The 24,086-nt window shown below is 36.5% G+C and overlaps 1 protein-coding gene across 1 annotated transcript; it reads right to left on the bottom strand.

Moving 5' to 3' along the window:
- Positions 1–1,387: 1,387 nt before the first annotated feature.
- Positions 1,388–3,206, bottom strand: LOC126681635 (protein MAIN-LIKE 1-like). The gene is made up of 5 exons (XM_050377181.2): positions 3,080–3,206; positions 2,579–2,992; positions 1,952–2,199; positions 1,655–1,819; positions 1,388–1,570 (listed from the first exon to the last, which is right to left on the bottom strand). Exons 1-5 carry the CDS (start codon positions 3,204–3,206, stop codon positions 1,388–1,390), a joined length of 1,137 nt encoding a protein of 378 aa, XP_050233138.2.
- Between the last annotated feature and the right edge of the window lie 20,880 nt (positions 3,207–24,086).

Raw genomic sequence — 24,086 nt, 5'->3', positions numbered from 1 at the left:
GGGCTGCGTGGTGAGGCGAAAGAAATTGTGCGAGATATGAGTGCGGCACAAGCGAAGCCGTGTTCTATTATGGCAGCTTTGAAAGAAAAAGTACCATCTGACAACCTTACAATAAGGCAAGTGTACAACTACAGAGAGAATTTGAGAAAGTCTAGCTTTGAGGGTAGAGATGTGGTTGCTCAATTTTATCACATGGCTCAGAATAGTGATTATGTGCATTGGACTCTTGCTGAGGAGGATACAGGTGTGGTGACCCACATTTTCATGGCTCATCCTGATTCAGTAAGTTATTATATTTTTCTAAAAAATGATATTTAAATTCTGACTTATTAAATGGATGCAGGTATTGGATGACTTGTTCCCTATTGCCACTATCTTCAATGCAGCTGTTATTTACATACAAGGCGGGACGCTACCACAGACGCAGTTCTGTTCCTTTACTGTTCTGCCTTTGCATTCCTCTAAGGTTCACTCACGACCATCGAAGGAGATAGTGATACTGTATATTAGTGGACGGGCTCACTTTGTTAGGTTGAATTTACAGGATAATTTCCCTGTCCCACCAATTCCCACCTTGTGGTTCGAGCACAGGGACCATACTGTTCAGTCTTGGCATACTTTATATGGTAGTAGGAGAGATCAATGATAGATTGATAGGTATGGCAGATTGAGTTGATTGTAAAATTTTGATTCGGAACCTTATTTCATTATGTGTGTTTTATTATTATACGTGTAATATTTTTGAAACCCACAACATATCTAACAAATTAAAATGTTCATAAAATTGCATAATAACAAAAACGTACATAATATTTAATAAAATGTCTGGAAACTCACATCTAATAAAAAAAAGTACATAATCAGAAAAAAAAGTACTAATAAAATAAAAATACAACATATACTAACAGCACTCAGTCAACACTACGCCAAGCGGCAATGACTCTCTCCAAAGTAGAGCTAGCCTCCTCCGTTTCCTGCTTCCGGAATGCCCTTAAAGTCGCGGTGTTGTCTATGCTGGGCGATAATCGAGCTGACGATCCTATGAAATGCTCGAACTCGGTAATCAGCAGCGTCATCCACAGTAATACCATAAATAGACAAGTTATTTCAATATGTTAAATATATGTAATATTCACTAAATTAGAAAATAAAAACTTACATAATCGTTGTTGGAGCGAGGAGGATGTGATCGTGGAAGATCTACGCCAGGAAGGACACGGGGATGCGAATGCCGCTCGTACCAGTCCAAGTACGCTTGATGACATCCTCCAACAATAACATGGGCTTCCTCAAATCCCATGAACGACAGCTTGTACATGGTCGGAAAAGCGTGCCACATGTCAACCGCAATCGTCACACTCATGTCTACAGAGTATTTGATTGACTTCTAGGACCTAACAACCCCTATTGGCCGAAAAATTGGCACAGGTACAGTCTGCACATAACCTAGCTGTCGCAGCACCCTAGAAGGCATGTATGGCTCGACAATGTCCCGGTACGCTATCCACCCATAATATGCAGTGTGCTCAATGCTGGCAGCAGGCTCGCCGCCAAAAGGGAGCCACGTGATCTGTTAAAAATCAAAATACCAAAATTAAAATCTAGCGATCGTAATAAAATCAAATTTAACTAATAAATTAACAAATTTGCGTACCTCCTCAGCAGTCAGCTGGTCCAAACAAGCTCGCAAGGCCCGTAGTCGGTTGCCTGAACACTCTGACACATTAGCATTCCAACTGGAAGCTCGAGGCTGATGAGACTCGATCAGCAGCCGCTCTCGCTGGGGTCGAAAGCATGGAAAGTACTCATAAATCCATGTCTGCAGCAGTGTCAGACACCCAGTCAAACCCGAGCAATCTCCTCTCGATCAGATTCCAAGATGGCGATATAGATAAGCAAGTGTAGCTGAGCCCCAGGAAAATGTACTCGCATCTGTGACTCCATCCCGCACCTCCCATATGGTTGCAGGTCTAATCCGATGGCCACTCTTGTCAATGAATAAAGTGCAACTTAACGTCAACCAGATCCAGGCTATCGCCTCCACCTCTGCAGTACAGCCATGCCTACATAAGCTGATGATCGACTCAATCAACACACCTCCCTGGGAAAAATGCTTGGTCGTCTTACTCACCAGATCCTCTGGGAGAATACCTAAAATCTGTATGCAGTAAGCATGCAACTGAGCCTTATTCGGCTGACCTGAAACCATAATTTTTGCAATTTAAATTAATATCACGCAATAGGTACATTAAATTTCTAGAAAAAATTGGGCAGAACTTCCCCTAAAAATGAGCATCACCCATTTTTTAGGGAAGTCCTGCAAGGAAATTACAATTTCCAAACCAAAACACAATCCACATTAAACAACTAATTGGCCTAAATATTTTTTTAAATACCAAAATAACCTAAAACAATTAAACTATCCTAAATAACATTAAATTTACCTAAAATAATAATGTGACCTAATTAAACAATTATTAAACCTAATAAAATAAAAAATCTCAAATTAAATATTTTAATAATAAAATTTAATCTTAACGCAAAATTATAATGTGAAAAATATAACAAAATACTGCACTTGAAATCATAGCTTCACCAACTGGAATGCGAAGAATATGCCACACGTCATGTAATGTGATGGTCATCTCCCCGAATGGCATGTGAAAAGAGTTTGTATCTGGCTGCCATCGCTCCACAAATGCAGAAAGGAGCGGGATATCCAGATGATCAAACATGATATACGGGAGATTTGATAACTCAGTCCCGTCTATCAGCACCTTGACCTCCTCCGAGGCCGTCTCATTCCACTGTCTCAGCTTCCGAAGAGCTCCATGTCTAGTCTGACAGTTCAGCACGCCTCTGTCCGCCCCATCCCATAGCCGAGAAGCGACATGTCCGAGAAAACTAGGAATAACAGTGTCATCCTCGGGTCCACCAGGTACTAGACCAGTAACGGTCCACACATCAACCTCTTCGGGTCGTCTGTTCGACCCTGAATGTAACATTAAATATAATTAACTTATATTTAAATTTTTAAACAATATTTATAAATTAATTAAAATAGTTTAATTATATTTACCTGATGATGAGTCGCCAACGAACCGACCACCTGGACCCTTCTTCCATTTAGAAATGTAAATTTTTTCACTTGACTCGTCCTCTGAGTTCTCAAAATCATCAGACTCTCTAAGATCATCAACAGACATGCGTCTGTTATCGGTAGAAGTATGCGTCGGTTGCGTCGGTTGGTTCTTTTGTCGAGCTGAGTCAGAAATTTTACGCGTAGTAACGTGACGGGCTCCCGAACCCCTAATTCTAGGGCCAAAAACGACTTCCCTCTACGCTTTCCGCCCTGCGATTATAAAAATTTAAATATAAGTTACATAAATAATATTTAATATATATTAAATCGAATAAATTCCTAAAATCATTTAACTTATTTAAAATAATTATTTATTTTATAATTTTTTTTAAAAAAATAAAATAATTTCCGGCTGCGACTTTTCAGTCGGAAAAACGGACCGGAGGGGACGCCGGACGATTTGTCCCCTCCTCACACGTCCCCTCCTGAAGAGGAGACGAACCACGTCTCTCCCACGTCCCCTCCAGAGTGGCGGACGTGGATCGCCCACGTCCGCTCCTCCGCAGGCGACAAACCACGTCCCCTCCGGAAGAGGGGACGCCGTTTTCCGGCGTCCTCTCCTCCGGAGGGGACGTGGAATGGGGACTTCCCCTCTAAAACCGAATAAAAAAATATTTATTTCGAAATTTAAAAAAAAAAAACTTACCGGGGGTTCTTGATCTTCATCTTGTTCGGATTCCGACATTGCCGTAGAATATGAGGTAGAATATGGTTGAATGAGTTGAGAGGATTTAGGATTTTTGTTTATGATTTGATTTTGTATTCAAAAAATGAAAAGGGTAAAAAGGTTATGTGTATGGGCGGTGTTAAGTAAAAATGGGCGGTGTTTAGCAATTCATAGTGATTGGATCACCGGCAATTTTTCAATACTGTGCTAATGCTTTGTTTGAAAAGGATGAAAATATAAACTCAAAATAAGAAATATCAATTAGCTAGGTAGTAGGTACTAGTTGATGTTCTTTTGAGTATCAAAATGCTTTATTTGAAAGTATGTTTGTATTTTTCAAAAAAGATAATAATTTTGCTTTTATTCAAAAAAAAACATGTATTTTTGTATTTTTTTATTTTATAAAGAGAAGAAGAAAATATTTTATCTTTTTGAAAGTTTGTTTTTTAAAAATTTAAAGTTTTACTCTAATTGAACATAAAACTTCAAGATTTGTTTTGTTGCTTTATATGCATTAGCTTTTGAAAACAAATCTTTTAAAATTCATTAAAATAATTAGATATTTTTTTTTGGAAAAATCCAAAAAAGAGCTCTATTACTTGATTGCAATAAAGATTACAACAAGCAACAAATTACACTACACAAAGCAAACAAAAAAGAATAAACAGCTGCAGCCTACAACACAGCCTGCAGCAAAACAAGAAAAACTCAAAACAGCACAAAAGTTCTACATGCTCTGCACTTTACAAGTGGAATCATAAATAGGAGAATTGGTTTTTACAGAACTAAACTTAGCTAGAGTAGCAAATTTAATTCTATAAATGTTGTTCTCTGTAACAAGATTTTCATGAGAAAAAATCTTTAAATTCCTTGATCTCCAGATGTGATAGGTAGTGGCAGTGAAGAGAATTCTTCTCATCGAGGCTCTAGCACACTTGCCAATAGCTTTTCTATTGAACCAACTAACTAATCTCCCCCAGTGGCTGATGTTATCAGGACAATTACATATAGGCAAAATCTTACTTCAGATTCTTCTAGTCGGCTCACACTCAAAGAAGATATGCTGAACAAATTCTCTACCTCCATCACACAAATTAAGCACAGTCATCATCTTCAGTGACTCCCCAAGATTTCAATTTGTTTTTTTTTTCTAAGCCTCTTCTTCATTATAAGCCAGAGGATAAAATTGTATCTGTGAATTGAATTATTCCCCCAAACCAGCTTGAACCATGTGACTCTATCATGATGAGCTCTATAAATGTCCCAAGTTCTAGTATTAGAAAATTTTCCACCTTTGCTACTTTTCGAGTTAATACTATCAGGCTCAATAGAAATCACAAAGTTCCTTCTGATATAGTCCCAAGCAATGTATGTATCTTCATCCATAAGGTCTGGAATAATTAGATTAATTGGTTGAAAAACTGTTAGAAAATTGATTTAATTTGAAAAAATAAAAAGAAAAGTATTTTGCTAGAAATGAGAATATGAACACTGTTTCAACAAATACAAATAAAAAAACTTATCTACTTTTATTATAATTGACACAACACTTCTAAATTATTGCAATTAAATCCAATTTTAAAATTTTGGAACTGTATTCTTAAGATTCAATTTAACTTTATTAATTAAATAAAAAAATATCATTAAATGTCTAATTAAATCAATTTAAAGACGAATTTTTCTAAGTATGTATATATTTCTAGTTATCATTATTGGACTACTCGCGCAAGCCGTATCAATAAAATAATGCTTACAACTATATGATTTTTTATGTATAGTTTTATTACATCTAGGGGTGAGCACGGATCCTGGATATCTCCAAAACCGTACCGAAAACCGTACCGAAAATATTCAGGATCGAAAAATATCTGTTGACCATTGACTTTTCCTAAACCGAAGCGTTAATTTTATTAGTACGGTTCTGGATCTTTTATAAATAACCGTACTGAGAACCGAACCGTACCAAACCGAAATTTCAAACTTATACCCGAAGAACCGCAATTTTATATATATATATATATATATATATATATATATATATATATATGCACATATATGCATATATTATTCTATTCTTCATTTGATTATTATATTCGTATTAATTTTGAATTACTAAACATTAAAACTGTTTCATAAAATTAAATAATATATATATATAAATTATTAATTTACATAAAAACAAAATTATTTATATATTTCAATGAAAATTATATAAATTTATCAAATACTTAATAATTATTATAAGTATTTTTTATAAATTGACATGAACAACACATATTCATTATTTTCTATCATTGACCAAGTTACATAGTTTTAACAAAACTGATACAATTTTAGACTTGAGAATATATAAAAGTACTAGCATTATTATTAAGTCGAACGATAATATACATGTTGTGCCTTTTTATTTTATTGATGATTATTTATTTGTGATAGTTGAAAATATAAAAAAAATGAATGAATGAGAAGCTAATTAATTTTAAAAGTCAAAATAATATATTATAATATAGTAGAGATCACATTTTAAATAAAACAATATACGTGGTTTTAGTGATTTCCGTACCGAACCGTACCGAACCATTAGGACCGAATCCCCGTATCGAACCGTATCGAAAAATAAAATCTCCGAAACGAACCAAACCGATTATTAGTACGGATTCAGAGATCCAATTTTTGATATACCGACTTTTGGTTTGTTTCCGGAGATTTGTCAATCCCCGGATTCTCCCGAACCGTGCTCAGCCCTAATTACACCACAAATTTCTCAAGATACTTTTACAATAAAAAAACTATAAGAGCTCCCCCCCTCCCCAATTATAGATTTTTAAAATATAATAGAAATTTTTATTCAAATTAAAATAAAAATTACTTTTTTTTAATTCATCAAATCTCATTAAATTAAATATGAAACTGTTACATTTGTAAGAAACGCGGGATAATTTGAAAATTAAACCCGATAACCTGACATTGAACAGGCAACACGCTGCCTGAGTCGCAGATTTTACTTACGAAGATAAAAATAAATTATTAACTATTTTTCTAAATAAGTGCAGTCTTAAATCACTTTTCGATCAAACTTCTCCAATCACCCGCAAACTCACAACACTCCCATTCAGTCACCACTTAATAACTTATTATAAAAAAGAGATAACAACCTTTCACAGAGAAAGGACAACAAACCTTTCACAGAGAAATGATAAAATAAAATGTTCAGAAAAAAGATAAATAATGAAAAATAAATAAAACTAATATAGTTCATAAACGATTTCATAAAAAAAATAGCTATTTATTATATTCTATAAAATTAAAACAACATAAATAAAGGGATGGCTACCGTCAATAAAGAAAATTAAACCATTCAAGGCAGCCGGAGAAGACATAAATAAATAAAATTCTTAGTGGTTAGGGCTTGTTTAGAGAAAAAAGAAAGGCTTTAAGGTTTCCTTTAAATATAAAAAATAAGAAATAAAATGTAAAATATAAAATATAAAAATACTTACTCATATTATTGTATTCACTGTATTTAATCGATGAGATAATGGCTGATAATTGTCCATGGCCTAACTTTTGGACCCTCTTACAACAAACCCTTTAAAATTTATTTTTGGTAAGTAAACCCTCTAAACTTCATTTCCAGTAACCCCCTAAACTTCATTTTTGGATAGTAAACCCCCCAAAACTCTATTTCTGGTTAGTAAACCTCCTTAATTTTAGGTTCGTGGCCGGTAAACTCTTTCCGTCTATTTGAAATCTAACGTCATCTCACGTTAATGACGTGGCAATTACAAAAAAAAAATTAAAAATAAATAAACAATCAGCTACACATCACCTAACAAGTCATCAAAAAAATTTAAAAATTCAAAATGCCCAAAGTACCCTTTAAAACCTAGAATTAATAATAATTTAAATATTTGAAATTCTAACTACATGTCACCTATCACCACCGCCCACACCGACTGTCCACTCCGACCGTTGCCCTTCCGACCACTTTGATCCCCGCCTCTACTGGTCGCTACCTACTTCAGCCGCCTCAGCTGATGACAGATTGGTTCGTCCTTAGAGAGGACAAACAGATCTATTCGTCCTCAATTGAGGAAGAATGGGTTAGATCGTCCTCAAGTAAGAACGAACGGGCCGACGTTCGTCCTTAGTTGAGGATAACCCCCGTTCGTCCTTAGTTGAGGACAACCCATGTTCGTCCTCAGCTGAGGAAGAACCTCCGTCGTCCAATATAAATGTTTTGATTTAAAAAATTATTTGATTATGAAATATTAAAAAAGGAGTTAGAATCGATAATCGATTAACTAAACGAGTTTACAAAAAGGTATAAAAATGTGGAGATGTGTGATATATATGTAATGATTGAGTCAAGCTAGACATCAATTCGAAGATTAGGATTGATAATCTTATGATATCAATTATGTGTATTAATAAAAGTGAATGGTGGTTAGATCTGATGAGTACCATAGTCTCGGGACTAGAGTAAGTAGAGTCAGGCTTCGGAAGTAAGCAATCATTGTGAATTTGTATTATTACGTTTAAATATTGAGAACTTTCATTGTTTTATATTGTAAACTATTTTATAAAATTGCATGGAATTTTAATCGTTTTAAATACTAATATGGATCTAGAACAAGCTACCTGTTAGGCAGAAATAGGACTTGTGCTTATCGGCAGTGGCAGATTCATAATTTTTTTTCAGCCCGAGCTATTTGACATGTGATTTTGAAAGAGAAAAATTTTGAAAATTATTAGAGGCGAAAAATTAAAGGTTAGAAAATTATTATACAAATTTATAAACTAAATTAATTTTTATTGATAAACTATATAAATATAATTACAAAAAGATTAAAAATAATTTGATTTTGAAAGAAAAAATTAGAACATTATTAGAATCGCTAATTATTAATTGAAGATTTTACTTTAACTTTAAAAAATTAGAAATTAAAATATTTAGATTATAAAATTGATGGAATAAGCCACAAAGCATTAGGATTGACACAAAACCCACATCGACTAAGGAAAACAAGAAAAACAAGCGCGCCTATAAATAGATCAACCCTACACCCATTCAAGGGGTGGACATTCAGACACCTATTCATATGTATAAGCTGAATGAAATACTATTAAGCATAACTCTATATAAACTCTAACATAACCGCATCTATCATTTCTCCGTCTGTGGGAACTTGTTCTCAAAACAAATTTAGTGATAGGTGGGAACCTGCACCTAAAATTGTTGAAACTGATGCATCAGATTTAAGTTATGGTGGAATTTTAAAACAGTTGCAAGACCAAAAAGAATGCATAGTACAATTTATAACTGCACACTGGAATGATACCGAGAAAAATTATTCCACAATAAAAAAGGAAATTCTTTCCATTGTCAAGTGCATGTTAAAATTTCAAAGTGATTTACTAAATCCAAAATTTTTATTACGAATTGATTGTAAATCTGCAAAAGAAGTTTTACGAAAGGATGCCCAAAATATAGATTCTAAACAAATTTTTGCTCGCTCGCAAGCTATTTTGAGTATTTTTTATTTTGATATAGAATATATCAAAGGAGATACAAATTTCATCCCAGACTTCCGAACCAAAGAGTTCTTACAAAACAGGTCCTGATGCCTCCCAAAAAGAGTAAGGACAAAAAACCATTACAATTACTCTCTACAAAACAAATCAAATCATGGATGATATGGTCATAGAAGGGGAAAACGAATGTAAATTACAAGAGATTTCTTCTTCAAATACTCAACAAAGTTCTTCAGCTATCCAAGACTGGGTAGCATCCTTTCCAAATCGCCAGAAATACTATTGGCATTACAAAATCTTACAAACCAGCCAGCACCAGCAAGAACATCAAGTATAACATATGAACTTGTTTCTACAAATAAAGAGAAGGGAATTTCAGTGCAAAAACCCGCTTCTTAAAAACATTTGCAAAGCGACTCAACACAATCTTCACAGATTGTTTTAAGTCAGTAAAATACAAAATCAATTTCTCAGTATTTTCTAAAAATAAATTTTCAAAACGTATAAACTATAAAGGAAGAATTTTTACAACCCCCCCCCCCCCTCGTGGCTGTATGTAATACCCCGTAAGTTTGATGTTGCGATAATAAGCAACGTGTCTCATTTGAATCGTCAAAATGATAAAAATAAAGAATTTATCGGAAGAATTAAATAGGAGGAGATCCGAGTAGGTCGATTTTGGAATTCAAATAAAAAAAATTCAAAATTAGTATTTTATAAAAACTAATGGAAACGGGAATAAAGAAAGTCATAAGGAGAAATGGAATAAAATTAAGCTAAATTTCCAAATTTGAAAAATAATATTTTAATTCCCAAAAAAATAGAATTTTAAATAGATTATTGATAGGAAGTAGTATTTAAAAATACAATATCGATTATTTGGATATCGATATTTGTTAAAGCAAACTAAGGACACAATAGTAAGGAAAATAAGCGTTTTAGCTCAAATTGAAAATTCAGCGTTTATACCGAAATTTGTTAAAATAAATTATCGAAAAATAAAATAATGAGATAGCGGAATAATATTATTTATTTTGATATGAATAATACGAAATTTATCGGGATCAAATGATTAAAGGATTAATGAATTAAATTGAACAAAAGAAAAGTTAGAAAGTAAAGTGAAAGGAGGTGGCAATTTCAATGACCAAAAGAGAAACTTTGTTAATATTATGAATACCACTTCCTTATTAATATTTGATCAGCAAATATCATTTTTTTTCCAGCAACCAAAATTCATTTGGAGATCATCTTCTTCCTTGAGCTCATAACATGCAAAAGATTCCAAATTGCCATGGTTTCTTAGTTTCTCGACCTATCGGAGCGATTCTTGCGGCAACGGAACGAGGCAGAGAACCTCTACTGATCTAGCTTATCAATTTAAGATTCTTTATTTGATATTGGAATTGAGCAATTCTTGCGGCAACTGAAAGAGGAAATTGACAACTACTGATCTAGCCTAATATCTCAGGACTCGTCGACGGACCTCGAGATTGGCAGACTTTGCTTAGCGGAATTAAATTATCAAACTAGTATCGTGATATTTGGATACTAAGTGGTGAATTATACTTTACTCTTGTGTATTATTACGCTATAAATATAGTATCAATTTTTTTTATATATATCTCATAAAACACATCGCATTATATAATAGTTTGTTGTGATTTGAAATTGTACAAATTAAATGGTTATTCTACCGTGAGATACACGACATATGATTAGAAGTCTAACTTCAAAAAATCGAACACCAGTTGAAAACTGAGGTTATAAAAATCAAGATAACGGAACTCCAAAACCTTTTTGAAAAAGAAGTTTGTTCGGAACTACCAAAGGCTTTTTGGTCCAGAAAACAACATATGGTAGATTTACCTTATGTACCTCTTTTCGATGAGAAAAACATTCCTACTAAGGCTAGGCCAATTCATATGAATGCTGAATTGGAACAGTTTTGTAGAAAAGAAATTCAAGATCTAGAATCTAAAGGATTAATTTCTAAATCTAGATCTCCTTGGAGTTGTGCAGCTTTCTATGTAAACAAAGCCTCAGAAATAGAAAGAGGAACTCCTAGATTGGTTATTACTTATAAATATCTAAATAAAGCATTAAGCTGGATTAGGTATCCTATACCTAATAAAAAAAGACCTCTTGCAAAAACTATGTTCTTCATTTCTATTTTCAAAATTCGATGTGAAATCGGGATTTTGGCAAATACAAATCGACCCAAAACATAGGTATAAAACGGCATTTACATTTCCATTTGGACAATATGAATGGAATGTAATGCCTTTTGGTTTAAATAATGCACCTTCTGAATTTCAGAGGATTATGAATGATATTTTTAATCCTTATTCGGAATTTTGTATTGTATATATTGATGATGTTCTTATATTTTCTAACTCAATTGAGCAACATTTAAAACATTTAAAAACAATCTTTTTTCATCATCAAGATGGGTTAGTAGTTTCTACAAAAAAGATATCTCTATTTCAAACTAGAGTTAGGTTTTTGGGTCATTATATTACATGTGGCACCATAACTCCTATAGAAGGATCTTTGCAGCTTGCTAGTAAATTTCCTGATAAAATTATTGATAAAACTCAGGTTCAGAGATTTCTCGGAAGCCTCAATTATGTGTTAGATTTCTGTCCGAATATGAACTGGTTAGCTAAGCCCCTTCACAATAGGCTTAAGAAAACCCAGTTCCCTGGACTGATGAACACACTAGCATCGTTAAAAAAAATAAAACAACAAGTTTTAGAAATCCCTTGTCTTTATCTAGCCAATCCCGATCTACCTAAGGTGGTCGAAACATATGCTAGCGATTTAGGCTTTGGCGGTATCTTAAAACAAGTTGAGAACGACATGGAACTAGATGTTCAATACACTTCAGGTCATTGGAATGATTGCCAGAAGAATTATTCCACAATTAAAAAAGAAATTTTGTCTATTGTCTTATACATAACGATATTTCAATCTGATTTATTAAATCAAATTTTTTTACTTAGAGTCGATTGTAAATCTTTGAAGTAGATTTTACAAAAAGATGTTCAAAATATTGCATATAAACAAATCTTTGCTAGATGGCAAGCTATTTTAAGCATTTTTGATTTTGATATTGAATATATTAGGTTTAATGTCAAAAAAATCACAAACTTTACACGTTTTTTCATTTTAATCACGCAGTTTAATTTTTCTCATTTTTATCCACGAACTACCACTTTTTTCTCAAATTCATGCACGGTGCTGAGGTGGCACTCATTCATTGCTGTAAAATGACCTCCACCTCAGCGAATTATACCAATGAAGTCGTGACAACTCAGCACCGTGCATGAATTTGAGAAAAAGTGGTAGTTCGTGCATGAAAATGAGAAAATTTAAATTGCTTGATTAATATGAGACAAGGTGTAAAGTTGGTGAATTTTTATGACATTAACCCTATTTTAACGGCGAAGCCAACTCTCTGCCTGATTTTCTAACAAGAGAATATTTGCAGAACAGATAGAAGGATCCATGCCAAAAAAGAAAGGAAAAGGGAAGGTTCAGCCTTCTGAGAAAAAACCCGAAGATGCTCCTTCTGAAATAAGCCTTTCAGGAGCAAAACCCATATTACCTTATGTTGACATTGCAAAAGCCACAAATATAACCTAGTCCGAGGACAAAACCTTGCAGGTACAGGAATGAATAGCATCCATTTCAAAACACCCAGAACTGGTAAGGGCCCTTCATAGCTCTATGCAAAATACAGAGAAATCTGGGAAAGAATTGGAAATTCTAAAATCTCTCGAGGCTTGTCAAGACTCTATAGCTTCCTAAGCTATAACTATCTCAGGTAAAACTCCTAAAATCATTGCCAAAACAGAGAAAGGAAAATCTTCATCGTCTAAAAACCTTTCTCAAAATATTTGGGCTCAAAACAGTTCTCAAAATATTTTGGCTCAACCAAAATAAAAAAAAAGTTTTATTGAAAAACAGAGTTTTCAAAATATTGTTACTATTGAAAATGGATATTTTGATAAAAACCCATATTTGTAAAATTATTCCGAAGAACAACATTTTTCATATTTACAGAATCAGTATCCTGCGGTTTTTTAATCGGACAAGCATCCACTCTTTGGTTCGCATAGGTATAACTAATTTGCCTAAGAGGAGGATGTTCCGAGTCAATGGTTCCATCAAGTGTTTCCCAAGTTGGAACCTTCTTTCTAAATGTGATTGGCTTTATGGCTTTAAAAGGGTATAAAATATTGTTATTACAAGCATATATTTCAAACCAATCAAAGAATAAAATATGAATTTTATTTTTGATTACAAAATTATAAAAATAATCTTGAATCATTTGTCTTTCATTTTGAAAATTCTTAAAGAACCAAGTCTTTTTTTTCTAAATTTTCGATTTCATAAAAGTCATATCGTAATAATTTTTTATTTAGAACAAATTCATTTTCTATAAAATTTAATTCATTTGCAATATTTTCTATTATAGCTGAAGGAGTCGGGGAGCCAGGGGGTGACAAGTTTTGATTCTCAGCGCGAGAAACCATGTAGACTGGTTGAGGTACCTGAGTACTATAGTCTACATTTTGCAAAGATGACGAAGGTATATCTGAAGTGGAATACCTACGAGGGATGTTCTAAGGCAAGTTAATAACCCTAGGTAGTTGGTTTTGAAAATAACCTGATCATCAGTTTTATAAGGCAAGTTTATAATAGAGGGAAGTCTAGAGACTCCTCCTAAGTCAACTGATTCTGATGATGAGACATCTGAGAACCTAGAACTTGTGGAAACTCTGTCAAAACTAATTTTAACTTTACCATCTTGGTACTGAATTATTTGTTTTAATTAGATATTGGGCTCTGGAGGAGCTATGTTTTGTGCAAACGGCTGAACGGCTCCTTCAAGGATCCATTCTTCAGGGATAGATATATCTTTCTATTGAATACGTTTTGGAATGATTATATTAGATCTAGTCAAATCTGTTTGAAGAAGAAGAGTTTCTCCCTTTTTACTTTGAAATCTATGTCTAGAGTTAAACGTAGAAATCATGGCTTTATAATGAATTTTGTATATTAAAGCTACTGGTATAGATCCTTCAATCATTTCATTGTTATGAGTTTTAATTTGGAGGATCAAACATTTTAATAAATTTTGTCATTTAAAGAGACGGTAAAGTTTGGATAACAGTCGAAAGAGACTGGTCCTTTGCAAAGACTAGATTCTATCGTTCCTAACAGGGAATCCTGAAAATGGATAAATCTAGCATCCCTAAGTGTTGCCAAAATAGAGGTGTTTCATCCTTCTTTAGTAAGAGGTTTTTGGCCAACTTGAACTAGCCCTATATGAATATAGTTATAACCTTTAGATATATGTTTTTTAATGGAATTTTGAGAAAGAAGATAAATTATTTCAATAGGTTTTGAAAGTTGGATATCTCTTTCTTCAGTTTTTATGGTATAATCAGTTTTAAAAAATTTAATTTTTCTGAAACATATATTTGATTTTTCTGGACTTTAGGAATTTCCCAATCATCTATATGTTTTTCAAAGTTTTCAATTATTAAATCTTCACTGCTAATAAGATTTATATATATATATATATATATATATATATATGTCGATTTGTAATTTGTATTGGTACGTAAAGTAGATACATGTAAATCGATTATAATATTGTGAGTGAATAGTTGTAGATTGATTGTTTTGTTGCCAAACAAACTTATCAATATAATTTTGGATTGATTTGTGTATCATTTTGTTGTTTGTCTATATGTCTATGAATTTGTTTGCGATCCGAGGAAACAAGCCACTTATTGGGCGTCAATAGGATGTGTGATCACTAGTGTCGGGTAAGTTTTATAAAATAGAATTAGACTAACTCTTTGTGTTAAACACGATGCTAAACTCGGTGGAATTATTTCGGGACCTGTGTCTAGTGGCGGAAATATCTTGGGACTCACACATCGATCGTTTGGATATAAGTATCGGTACTAGTTTAACTCGGTCGAACTATCCAGGGACTGTACTGCTTGGTATAGGTTAAAATCGGTCGAATTATCTGGGGACCGTACCAAAAGGATTTAAGAAAATCTCTTTCACTCGTCAAAACTAGGGAATACCTAGTTTAAGATTGTTTTAGGATTAAGGCTTCCTTTACATCAAATACTTGTTGTATAAAGTTGTACTTTTCTTATATAATTATTTTAAAGTGCGATGTTTTAGTAACGTATATCTCACTCAGCATAGTCTAACCCCGTTGTTGTTAAATATTTTTAGGTACCCAAAGTTTGACAGGCAAGACTTCCTAACCTGTTTTCAAGAGTCTTCTTTTTGGCATGTATAGTGCACAACCTCGGTTAGGAGCTGCAGTAGTGGGTTGTTAATCGTATCTGTTACGGCGGGATGTCATATGGTTTTTTTCACGATTGTTGTTATGTCTATTGTTTTTGTCAGCTACGCTGGATATAGTTTTGTGTCACATGGCTAGTTAGTTGTGATGTGACTTAGATACAATGGTTATGTTTATATATAGCCGAGCTAGTACATACGTGGTACGGAAGTGAAATGCCCTCATATTTTGTATCGATCGACTAGTGTAAATATGTATATATGTTTGCTTCCGTTTGTATGATCATTATTTGTTGATTATTTGCGAAAACATTTTAGTGATTTTTAGGCTTGCTACGGATTTTGGAGCTACAACCCCCATTCCCTAGTGCCGCTCTCGGCTCAATAATTTGGGTCGTGACACAGCACAAAATGTTTTTAAAAGGGCTGGTATTTTAAACCATGGGATTTACAAAATCCTCAGTCCTACTACCAAGCAATTTTGGAGGTGACAATTTAATATAATTAAATTAAATTCTCCTTAATTTAGTTTATCGGAAATCTCGACACGTGGCACGACGTAATTACCTTAAAATATTTTGGGTATTACAATATGACATTTGACACTGTATGCCTTGTTATGTATTTGCTTGAGGACAAGCAAAAGGTAAATGTGAGGGTGTTTGATAGGGGTAGAAATACCCCTATTTACAGGTCCTTTTCGGAGTCAATATTTGCATAATATTAGTCGTTTTTGAGTTTATTAGTGTCTTATTATCTTTCTAAGTGTTTCAGGAGAAAAATGCAAATATGAAGACTTTTTGGAGCGTTTTTAGTGTTTTCGACAAGTCCCGATGCTTACGGAGCGGTTTAGAGTTGGAATGAGATAGAAAGTGGAGATTTTGGCCCAAGGAGTAGATCACCCGTTCGCACACAATTTGTCAAAGGAGTGTGCGAGCAAATTGGGGTTGATTCAGTAGCTTTTGAAGAAAAGCAGGATTTGGCCAAGTATGGATGTGTGCGATCGCACGCCTAAGTACCCGTTCGCACACTTCAAACCCGGTCGCACACCTAGTGCTGAAGTGGTGTGCAAGCAAAATGGAGGACATACAGTAGCAAATCAGAAAAATGGGAGTTTTGGCCAAGTGATGGAGTGTGCGTTCGCACACTTTGATACCCGCTCGCACACTATGCTCAGATTTTGGCCAAACGAACAAAAATACCCCTGAATCAATTCCGAAAACTGCAAAAACACGAGGGCATTTCTGGGTATTCACCAATTTCGACCTAATATCAGATTTTAGAGTCAGGAGCCGTATAAATACTAATTTGTAACATTGAACAAGGGTTCACTCAATTTTTTATTAGACATAAACCCTAGATTAGTAGTTTTATTATCTTTTCATTATCAGATTATTCAGTTCTTCATTATTCTATTGTCGATTATCATTAGTTTACTTTCGAACAAGGTACGATTATTATCAATTTCATATTCAGTATTTTTTTTAATCTTAGTATGAATTCTTTAATGATTGTTTTTAGTATTTTTATTATTATGTCTAACTAAACCCTTCGTTGGGGATTATTAATCAAATTATATTTGTTTAGTTAAATCGAAATTATGGGTTTTTGTTCTTGATATGTTCTTAATTATTGTGCTTAATGCCTAGCCTGAATTGATCACTTAGTTTTTGCCATTTGTTTTAAATTTAGCTCGAGAGAGTAAAATTGGAATAGAACAACATAATTAGGAACGTAGGAGTTAATTGCGCGAGAGTGAATTAACGAATGCGTGTTCTTAGGATTCACTTCATAAACATTCAATTAATCAGTAATTAGGTTAATCATTGTGCAAGAGTGAGTAATTAACCTGTTACTAGTTTGTTATCTGTTTTTGCCTGCAATTGCTCGAGAGAGAATTTTAGGTGCTTACGATTAGTCTGGACCTTAGTAGAACAACCAAATCCATATTCCAATATGATTAAATAGCATAATGAAAGTTAATAATCCATGTTCTTCCAATCATTGTTAAAACCTTATTTTCATTACAGCTTTAGTTAATTTTATCTATAATTGTTATTTTAGTTTATTTAGTTTAATAACAATATTCAAATATCTTTTTGGCTATTCAAATTGAGTTTCCTAACTGGTTGTCTTTAGAAGCTTTCTCTGTGGGTACGATATCCGGACTTCGCAGTCTGTATTACAAGTTGGCATACGTACGCTTGCGTATTTTTTCCAACAAGTTTTTGGCGCCGTTGCCGGGGAAAGCATATCTTTAACAACTAAGTTAGGATTGCTTGGCTTGTTTTAGTCTTTATTTTTCTTGTTTTACGCGTGTGGTTTGTTGATTGTATTGTTTCAGGTACCCTTCTCTTAGTGTATGCATAATACACAACGCAAAGGACTACCGCTAGAACCGTTTCAGCAAGACCTCACTACCTTTGAGCGCAGTATCAGAAAATCAACACACTCAACTCAAAGGAATCTTGATATGGCTAACGAAGATGATGTTCCTCCTGGATTCAACAATGTGGGTGATAACAGAGTGATCCCGCAGGATCAGAATCAGCAGAATGCGCAGGGACAGAACAATGACGCGCCTAGAGTGAAAACACTGATGGAGTTGTTTCAGCCAAAAGTGGGGAATAGTACTCATGGCTATTTTGCACACCCTGTGCTGACTCCGCATTGTGAAATCAAAACCAGTGTCATTCAACTGCTGAAGGATAACTGCCAGTTCTATGGGTTACCTAATGAAGATCCTAATGCACACCTCGCAAACTTTTTGGAAGTATGCAGCACATTCAAGATCAGTAACATGACTGACGATGAGGTGTGGTTGCGCCTATTCCCATTTTCTCTAGGGGATAAGGCGAAACAATGGATTCATGCTTTGCCTAGAGCAGGCGTGAACACTTAGGCAGACTTGGAAAAGGCTTTCTTGAACAAATACTTCTCCATGGCAAAGACTGCAAAGCTGACAAGAGACATTATGCTGTATCAGCAACTTGATGGAGAGACAGTTCATGAAGCGTGGGAGCGGTATAAGGAGATGCAGAGACAAGTCCCACATCATCACATCACTTGAGAGAACCTGATCCAAACTTTCTATAATGGATCAACTGAACTGGGCAGAAGTACTATCGATGCAGCTGCAGGAGGGTCTCTGATGAGAAAAACGGCCGATGAAGCATTCGACCTTTTAGATGAGATGGCAGTGAATGGTTGTTTCTGGCCTGCTGAAAGGGCGAAAGCACCTGCGCAAAGAGGGGTTATGGCAGTTACTGTTTATCCTGCAATGGAGGCTTTGAAATCGAAGACTGCAGCACTGCAAAATCAAGTGGATTTTCTTACAAGGCAAGCTGCATGAATCAATATTAACAGTGTAGCTGCAATTCAGAGTAATTGTGAGGTATGTGGAGAGCACGGTCATATGTCGAATGAATGCTCCATATGGTCTCAGCGTATCAATGAGCAAGTTAACTTCGTGGGAGGGCAGAGACCACAAAATGAACCATACGCAGTCACTTACAATCCAAAATGGAGGAATCACCCGAATTTTTCATGGAAGGATAATGGGGGTAATGCCAACAATGAGGCAGGTCCGAGATTTCAAGGAGGACAGAGGCCACATCACAATCAGGGCAACTTCCAAAATCAAGGGAACTTTCAGAATCAGAGGAATTTCTAACATCAGAACAACCAACCGCAGCATCCATCTGGCTTTCAACAGAGAGAGCAGGGCGAGTCTCTCCACAGCAAGTTTGATAAAATGATGGAGATGATGATGAAGAAGGATGCCGAGACGCAGCAAACATTTAAAAATCATGCTGCCACAATTCATAACCTTGAGGTGCAAAATCAATAGATGGCTAAAGCACTGCAAAGCACAAATCAAGGGGGTTTACCATCCACCACTGAGGAAAACCCCTGAGAGCATCTCAAGGCTATTGAGTTTAGAAGTGGGAAAGCGTTGGATGATCCATATGCAGGACATACTACAATTGAGGCGGAAAAGGAATAGTGTGAGGGTGGCGAGCCTGAAAAGGTAGTTGCTAAACCACCTCCACCACCTCCTTTTGTGCCAAAAGTGCCATTCCCACATAGAGTGAAGAAGCCACAAGACACTTGGAAGTTTCACAAATTTCTTGAAACTTTCAAGAAGCTGCAAATTAACATCAGTTTGGCAGACGTACTGAGAGATGCCGCACTATGCGAAATTTCTCAAGGAGATCATCACCAACAAGCGAAGTTGGGATGCAGAGGGACCAGTACCAATGACAGAAAACTGCAGCTCAATCATATTGAGCAACCCACCGACTAAGCTCAAGGATCCAAGGAGTTTCACTATCCCTTGTACTATTGGTAACATGCAGTCTATTAATTGCCTTTGCTATTTAGGTGCTAGTATTAATTTGATGCCCTTATCCCTTTTTCGTAGTATGTTTGGTGATCAACAGGTACAGGCTACGCCAATGATGTTGCAGTTAGCGGATCACTCTCTGAAGAAGCCACATAGGATTGTGGAAGATGTCCTAGTTAAGGTCAACAAAATTCATATTCCCTGTGGATTTTGTTGTCCTTGATTATGCAGCAGACAAGGAGTGCCCGATGATATTGGGGCGACCATTCATGAACACTGGCAGAGCTCTAATTGATGTTCATGATGGCAAGATAACTCTGAGGATTGGGGATGAAAGCGTCGAGTTTGACATGAGGAAGATTACACGTCATCCCAATTCCAAAGGAGAATGTATGCGGGTAGACATGGTGGATGAGTTAGTGGAAGAGCAACTAGCAGAGAACAAAGCCATCGTGTCTTCTATGTCGAGTAAAGAGGAAGAAGCTGAAGAGGAGGAAAATATAGAGGAACCAGTCCTCGAACCATTATTAAAGAGCAAGCACATTACTCCTCCCTCTTCAGAGAAGCCAACGAAAGTGGAACTCAAGACCTTGCCTGCACATTTGCGATATGCTTTCTTGGGAGCTGATAGTACTTTACCGATCATCATCAGCAACAAGCTCACCAAGAAGCAAGAGCATAGGGTTATTAATGTAGTGAAGGGACGTATCTTGGCTATTGGGTGGCAGATTTCAGACATCAGAGGGATCAGCCCTTCAGTAGTGATGCATCAGATTCATTTAGAGGATGAGTCTAAGGCATCCGCGCAGAGACAGAGACGGCTGAACCCAAACATGAAGAAAGTGGTTCACAAGGTGATTGTGAAGCTACTTGACGCGGGCATCATCTATCCCATTTCAGATAGCTCATGGGTGAGCCCAATTTAGTGTGTGCCTAAGAAAGGCGGGATGACAGTCGTAGAGAACGACAAGGGAGAGCAGATCTCTACTCGCACGGTTACTGGGTGGCGAGTGTGCATTGACCACAGGAAGCTGAACACCGAAACTAGGAAGGATCACTTCCCGCTTCCTTTTATTGATCAGATGCTAGAGAGAGTGGCAGAACATGCGTTTTACTGTTTTCTGGATGGCTACTCTGGGTACAATCAGATCATTATCTTCCCAGAGGACCAAGAGAAGACCACCTTTACTTGTCCATATGGCACTTTTGCCTATCGCCGCATGCCGTTCGGTCTCCGCAATGCACCTGCTACATTTCAGAGGTGCATGACTTCGATCTTCAATGATATGATTGAGGACATCATGGAAGTGTCCATGGACGACTTTTCAGTCTTCGGGGACTCCTTCGAGTGTTGTCTTTGAAATTTAGACCGAGTCCTGCAGAGATGCGAAGAGACGAATCTGGTGCTGAACTGGGAAAAATGCCACTTCATGGTGGAAGAGGGCATTGTTTTGGGGCACAAGATATCCAGAGAGGGTATCGAGGTCGACATGGAAAAGACAGAGGTGATTGAGAAGCTTCCACCTCCAATCACAGTGAAAGGAGTCTGTGCCTTTCTGGGGCACGCAGGTTTTTATCGCAGGTTCATCAAGGACTTTTCTTCCATAGCGCGTCCTTTGACTAACTTACTTGTCAAGGACGCGACTTTTTTGTTTAATGATGCCTTCTTGGCTTCTTTTCTCAGGTTAAAGGAAGCATTGGTCACTGCCCCAGTCATATCTAGTTCGGATTGGGATCTGCCCTTTGAGATCATGTGCGATGCGAGCGATCAGGCTTTGGGAAGCATTCTGGGGCAGAGGAAGGATAAAAAGCTTCACGTCATCTGCTATGATAGTCGCACACTAGCAGGAGCACAGCTGAACTACACTACCACTGAGAAGGAAATGTTAGCTGTGGTGTTCTCGCTGGATAAATTTAGGCAGTATCTGCTTGGCTCAAAGGTTATCATTTACACAGATCACGCTGCCTTGCGATACCTTTTTGCCAAGTAAGATGCTAAGCCCAGGTTAATTCGGTGGGTATTGCTTCTGCAAGAATTTGACTTGGAGATCAGAGACAAGAAAGGGACAAAGAATGTGGTAGCAGACCACTTGTCGCGATTAGAGGTCCCTGAGCCAGTGATAGAAGGCAAAGTCATCAATGAAAGGTTTCCTGATGAGGCACTTATGCTCATTAAGGACACGATGAATCCATGGTATGCTGACTTCGCCAACTATCTGTCAGCTGATATTATGCCTCCTGACATGAGCAGTCACCAGCGCAAGAAGTTTCTCTCTGATGTTAAATGCTATCTCTGGGATGAGCCATATCTATTCAGAGTTTGTGCAGATGAGATGATTCAGAGGTGTGTTGCTGAAGAAGAGATGTTAGCTATTATGACTCAGTGCCATTCTTCAGACTATGGGGGTCATTACGCTTCGGGCAGGACAGCAGCACGGGAACTAGAGAGTGGATTTTACTGGCCTACACTGTATAGGGATGTGAGAGACTTTGTGCAGCACTATTATAGATGTCAGCGGACAGGCAATATTTCGAGAAGAGACGAGATGCCTCTCTCTTCTATCCAGGAAGTAGAGATTTTTGGCGTCTGGGGTATCGACTTCATGGGATCATTCCCTATGTCATGTGGCAACTTATACATCCTGGTTTGTGTCGACTATGTGTCGAAATGGGTGGAAGAAGTTGTTCTACCTACTAATGATGGAAAGGTGGTCATAGCATTCTTGAAGAAGTTGATAAATCGATTTGGGGTGCCAAGGGCGATCATCAGTGATGGGGGATCACAGTTCTGCAATCGGCAGTTTGAAGCACTGATGAAGAAATACAATGTTTACCATAGAGTGGCAACCCCATATCATCCCTAGACAAGTGGACAAGTTCAGGTGTCTAACAGAGAGTTGAAGCGCATCCTTGAAAAGACAGTGAATAGTTCTCAAAAAGACTGGTCTCGGAAATTGGGTGATGCGCTATGGGCATATCGAACGGCATTCAAAACGCCAACCGGTATGTTACCTTACAGACTGGTCTACGAAAAGGCATTTCACTTGCCTGTGGAGCTTGAGCATCGCGCATACTGGGCCATTAAAGAGCTTAATTTCGACTCAAGGCTTTCTAAGCAAAAGCGCCTTCTGCAGCTAAATGAGCTTGATGAGTTTCGCTTGTCAGCATATGAGAATGCAAAGCTGTACAAGGAAAAGACCAAGAAATGGCACGATGCTCATATTGTGCCTAAGAAGTTTACAGAAGCCAGTCATGTGCTACTGTACAACTCTCGTTTGCGTCTATTTCCTAGTAAATTAAAGTCGAGATGGAGCGGACCTTTCAAAGTGCGACACGTAACTGAACATGGTGCAATTGAGCTAGAAAACGCAAGTGGAGAGACTTTCAAAGTAAATGGACAGCGGTGCAAGCCGTACTTAGGTCCATTGACGGACGACGGACGAGAGTGCTACACTCTCGATGCTCCAAACTGATTCAAGTACCATACGGTCAACGCTAGCGACCCTAAACTAGCGGTATTTGGATTCAAGTCCAAATCATTTATGTTTATTGCATTTCGGTTTTATTTTATGCACTAGTCAGTTTTAATTTTGTTAATTCAGTTTAAATGTGTTTATTTATTTATTAGACGGTCGATTTTATGTTTTGTTAGTTCAGATTGATCCCGGTGTTGGTTTTTCTCATGGTAGTGCAGGTTTAGGTGAAAGTTTGCAGGTCTAGTGCAAAAATTAGAGTGTGCGAACGCACATTGGGAGTGTGCGAACGCACACTCTGCACTTTCGGAAGCGTGCGAACGCACACTTTGGAGTGTGCGATCGCACACTCCACTCAAGTTTCAATGCCAAATCAGCTGTTGAATTAAAAATCGCGGGCTCATTTTCTCATCATCCCCCATTTTGCCAAAACCCTAAAACCTACAAACACAAAACAAACTCTCCCAAACCACCACCACTTCGCCGCCGTTCACACCACCACTGTAACACCCACCATCGCCGGAGCCGAACCACGCCAGTAACCACCGCGCCTCTTAACTGCACCCACCATCGCCGGCGTGT

The sequence above is a fragment of the Mercurialis annua genome, linkage group LG5, assembly GCF_937616625.2.
Source record: "Mercurialis annua linkage group LG5, ddMerAnnu1.2, whole genome shotgun sequence".
In the NCBI taxonomy this organism is placed as follows: domain Eukaryota; kingdom Viridiplantae; phylum Streptophyta; class Magnoliopsida; order Malpighiales; family Euphorbiaceae; genus Mercurialis; species Mercurialis annua.
Note: the sequence above shows the minus strand (reverse complement) of the source record. Positions and strands in the feature narration are given on the sequence as shown.

Coding starts and splice junctions, on each gene's coding strand:
- LOC126681635 (XM_050377181.2), bottom strand. CDS start 3,206: ATGTCTGTTGATGATCTTAGAGAGTCTGATGATTTTGAGAACTCAGAG. Junction 2,993..3,079: donor CGTTGGCGACTCATCATCAG/GTAAATATAATT, acceptor TGTTACATTCAG/GGTCGAACAGACGACCCGAA. Junction 1,820..1,951: donor GACCTGCAACCATATGGGAG/GTGCGGGATGGA, acceptor ACACTGCTGCAG/ACATGGATTTATGAGTACTT.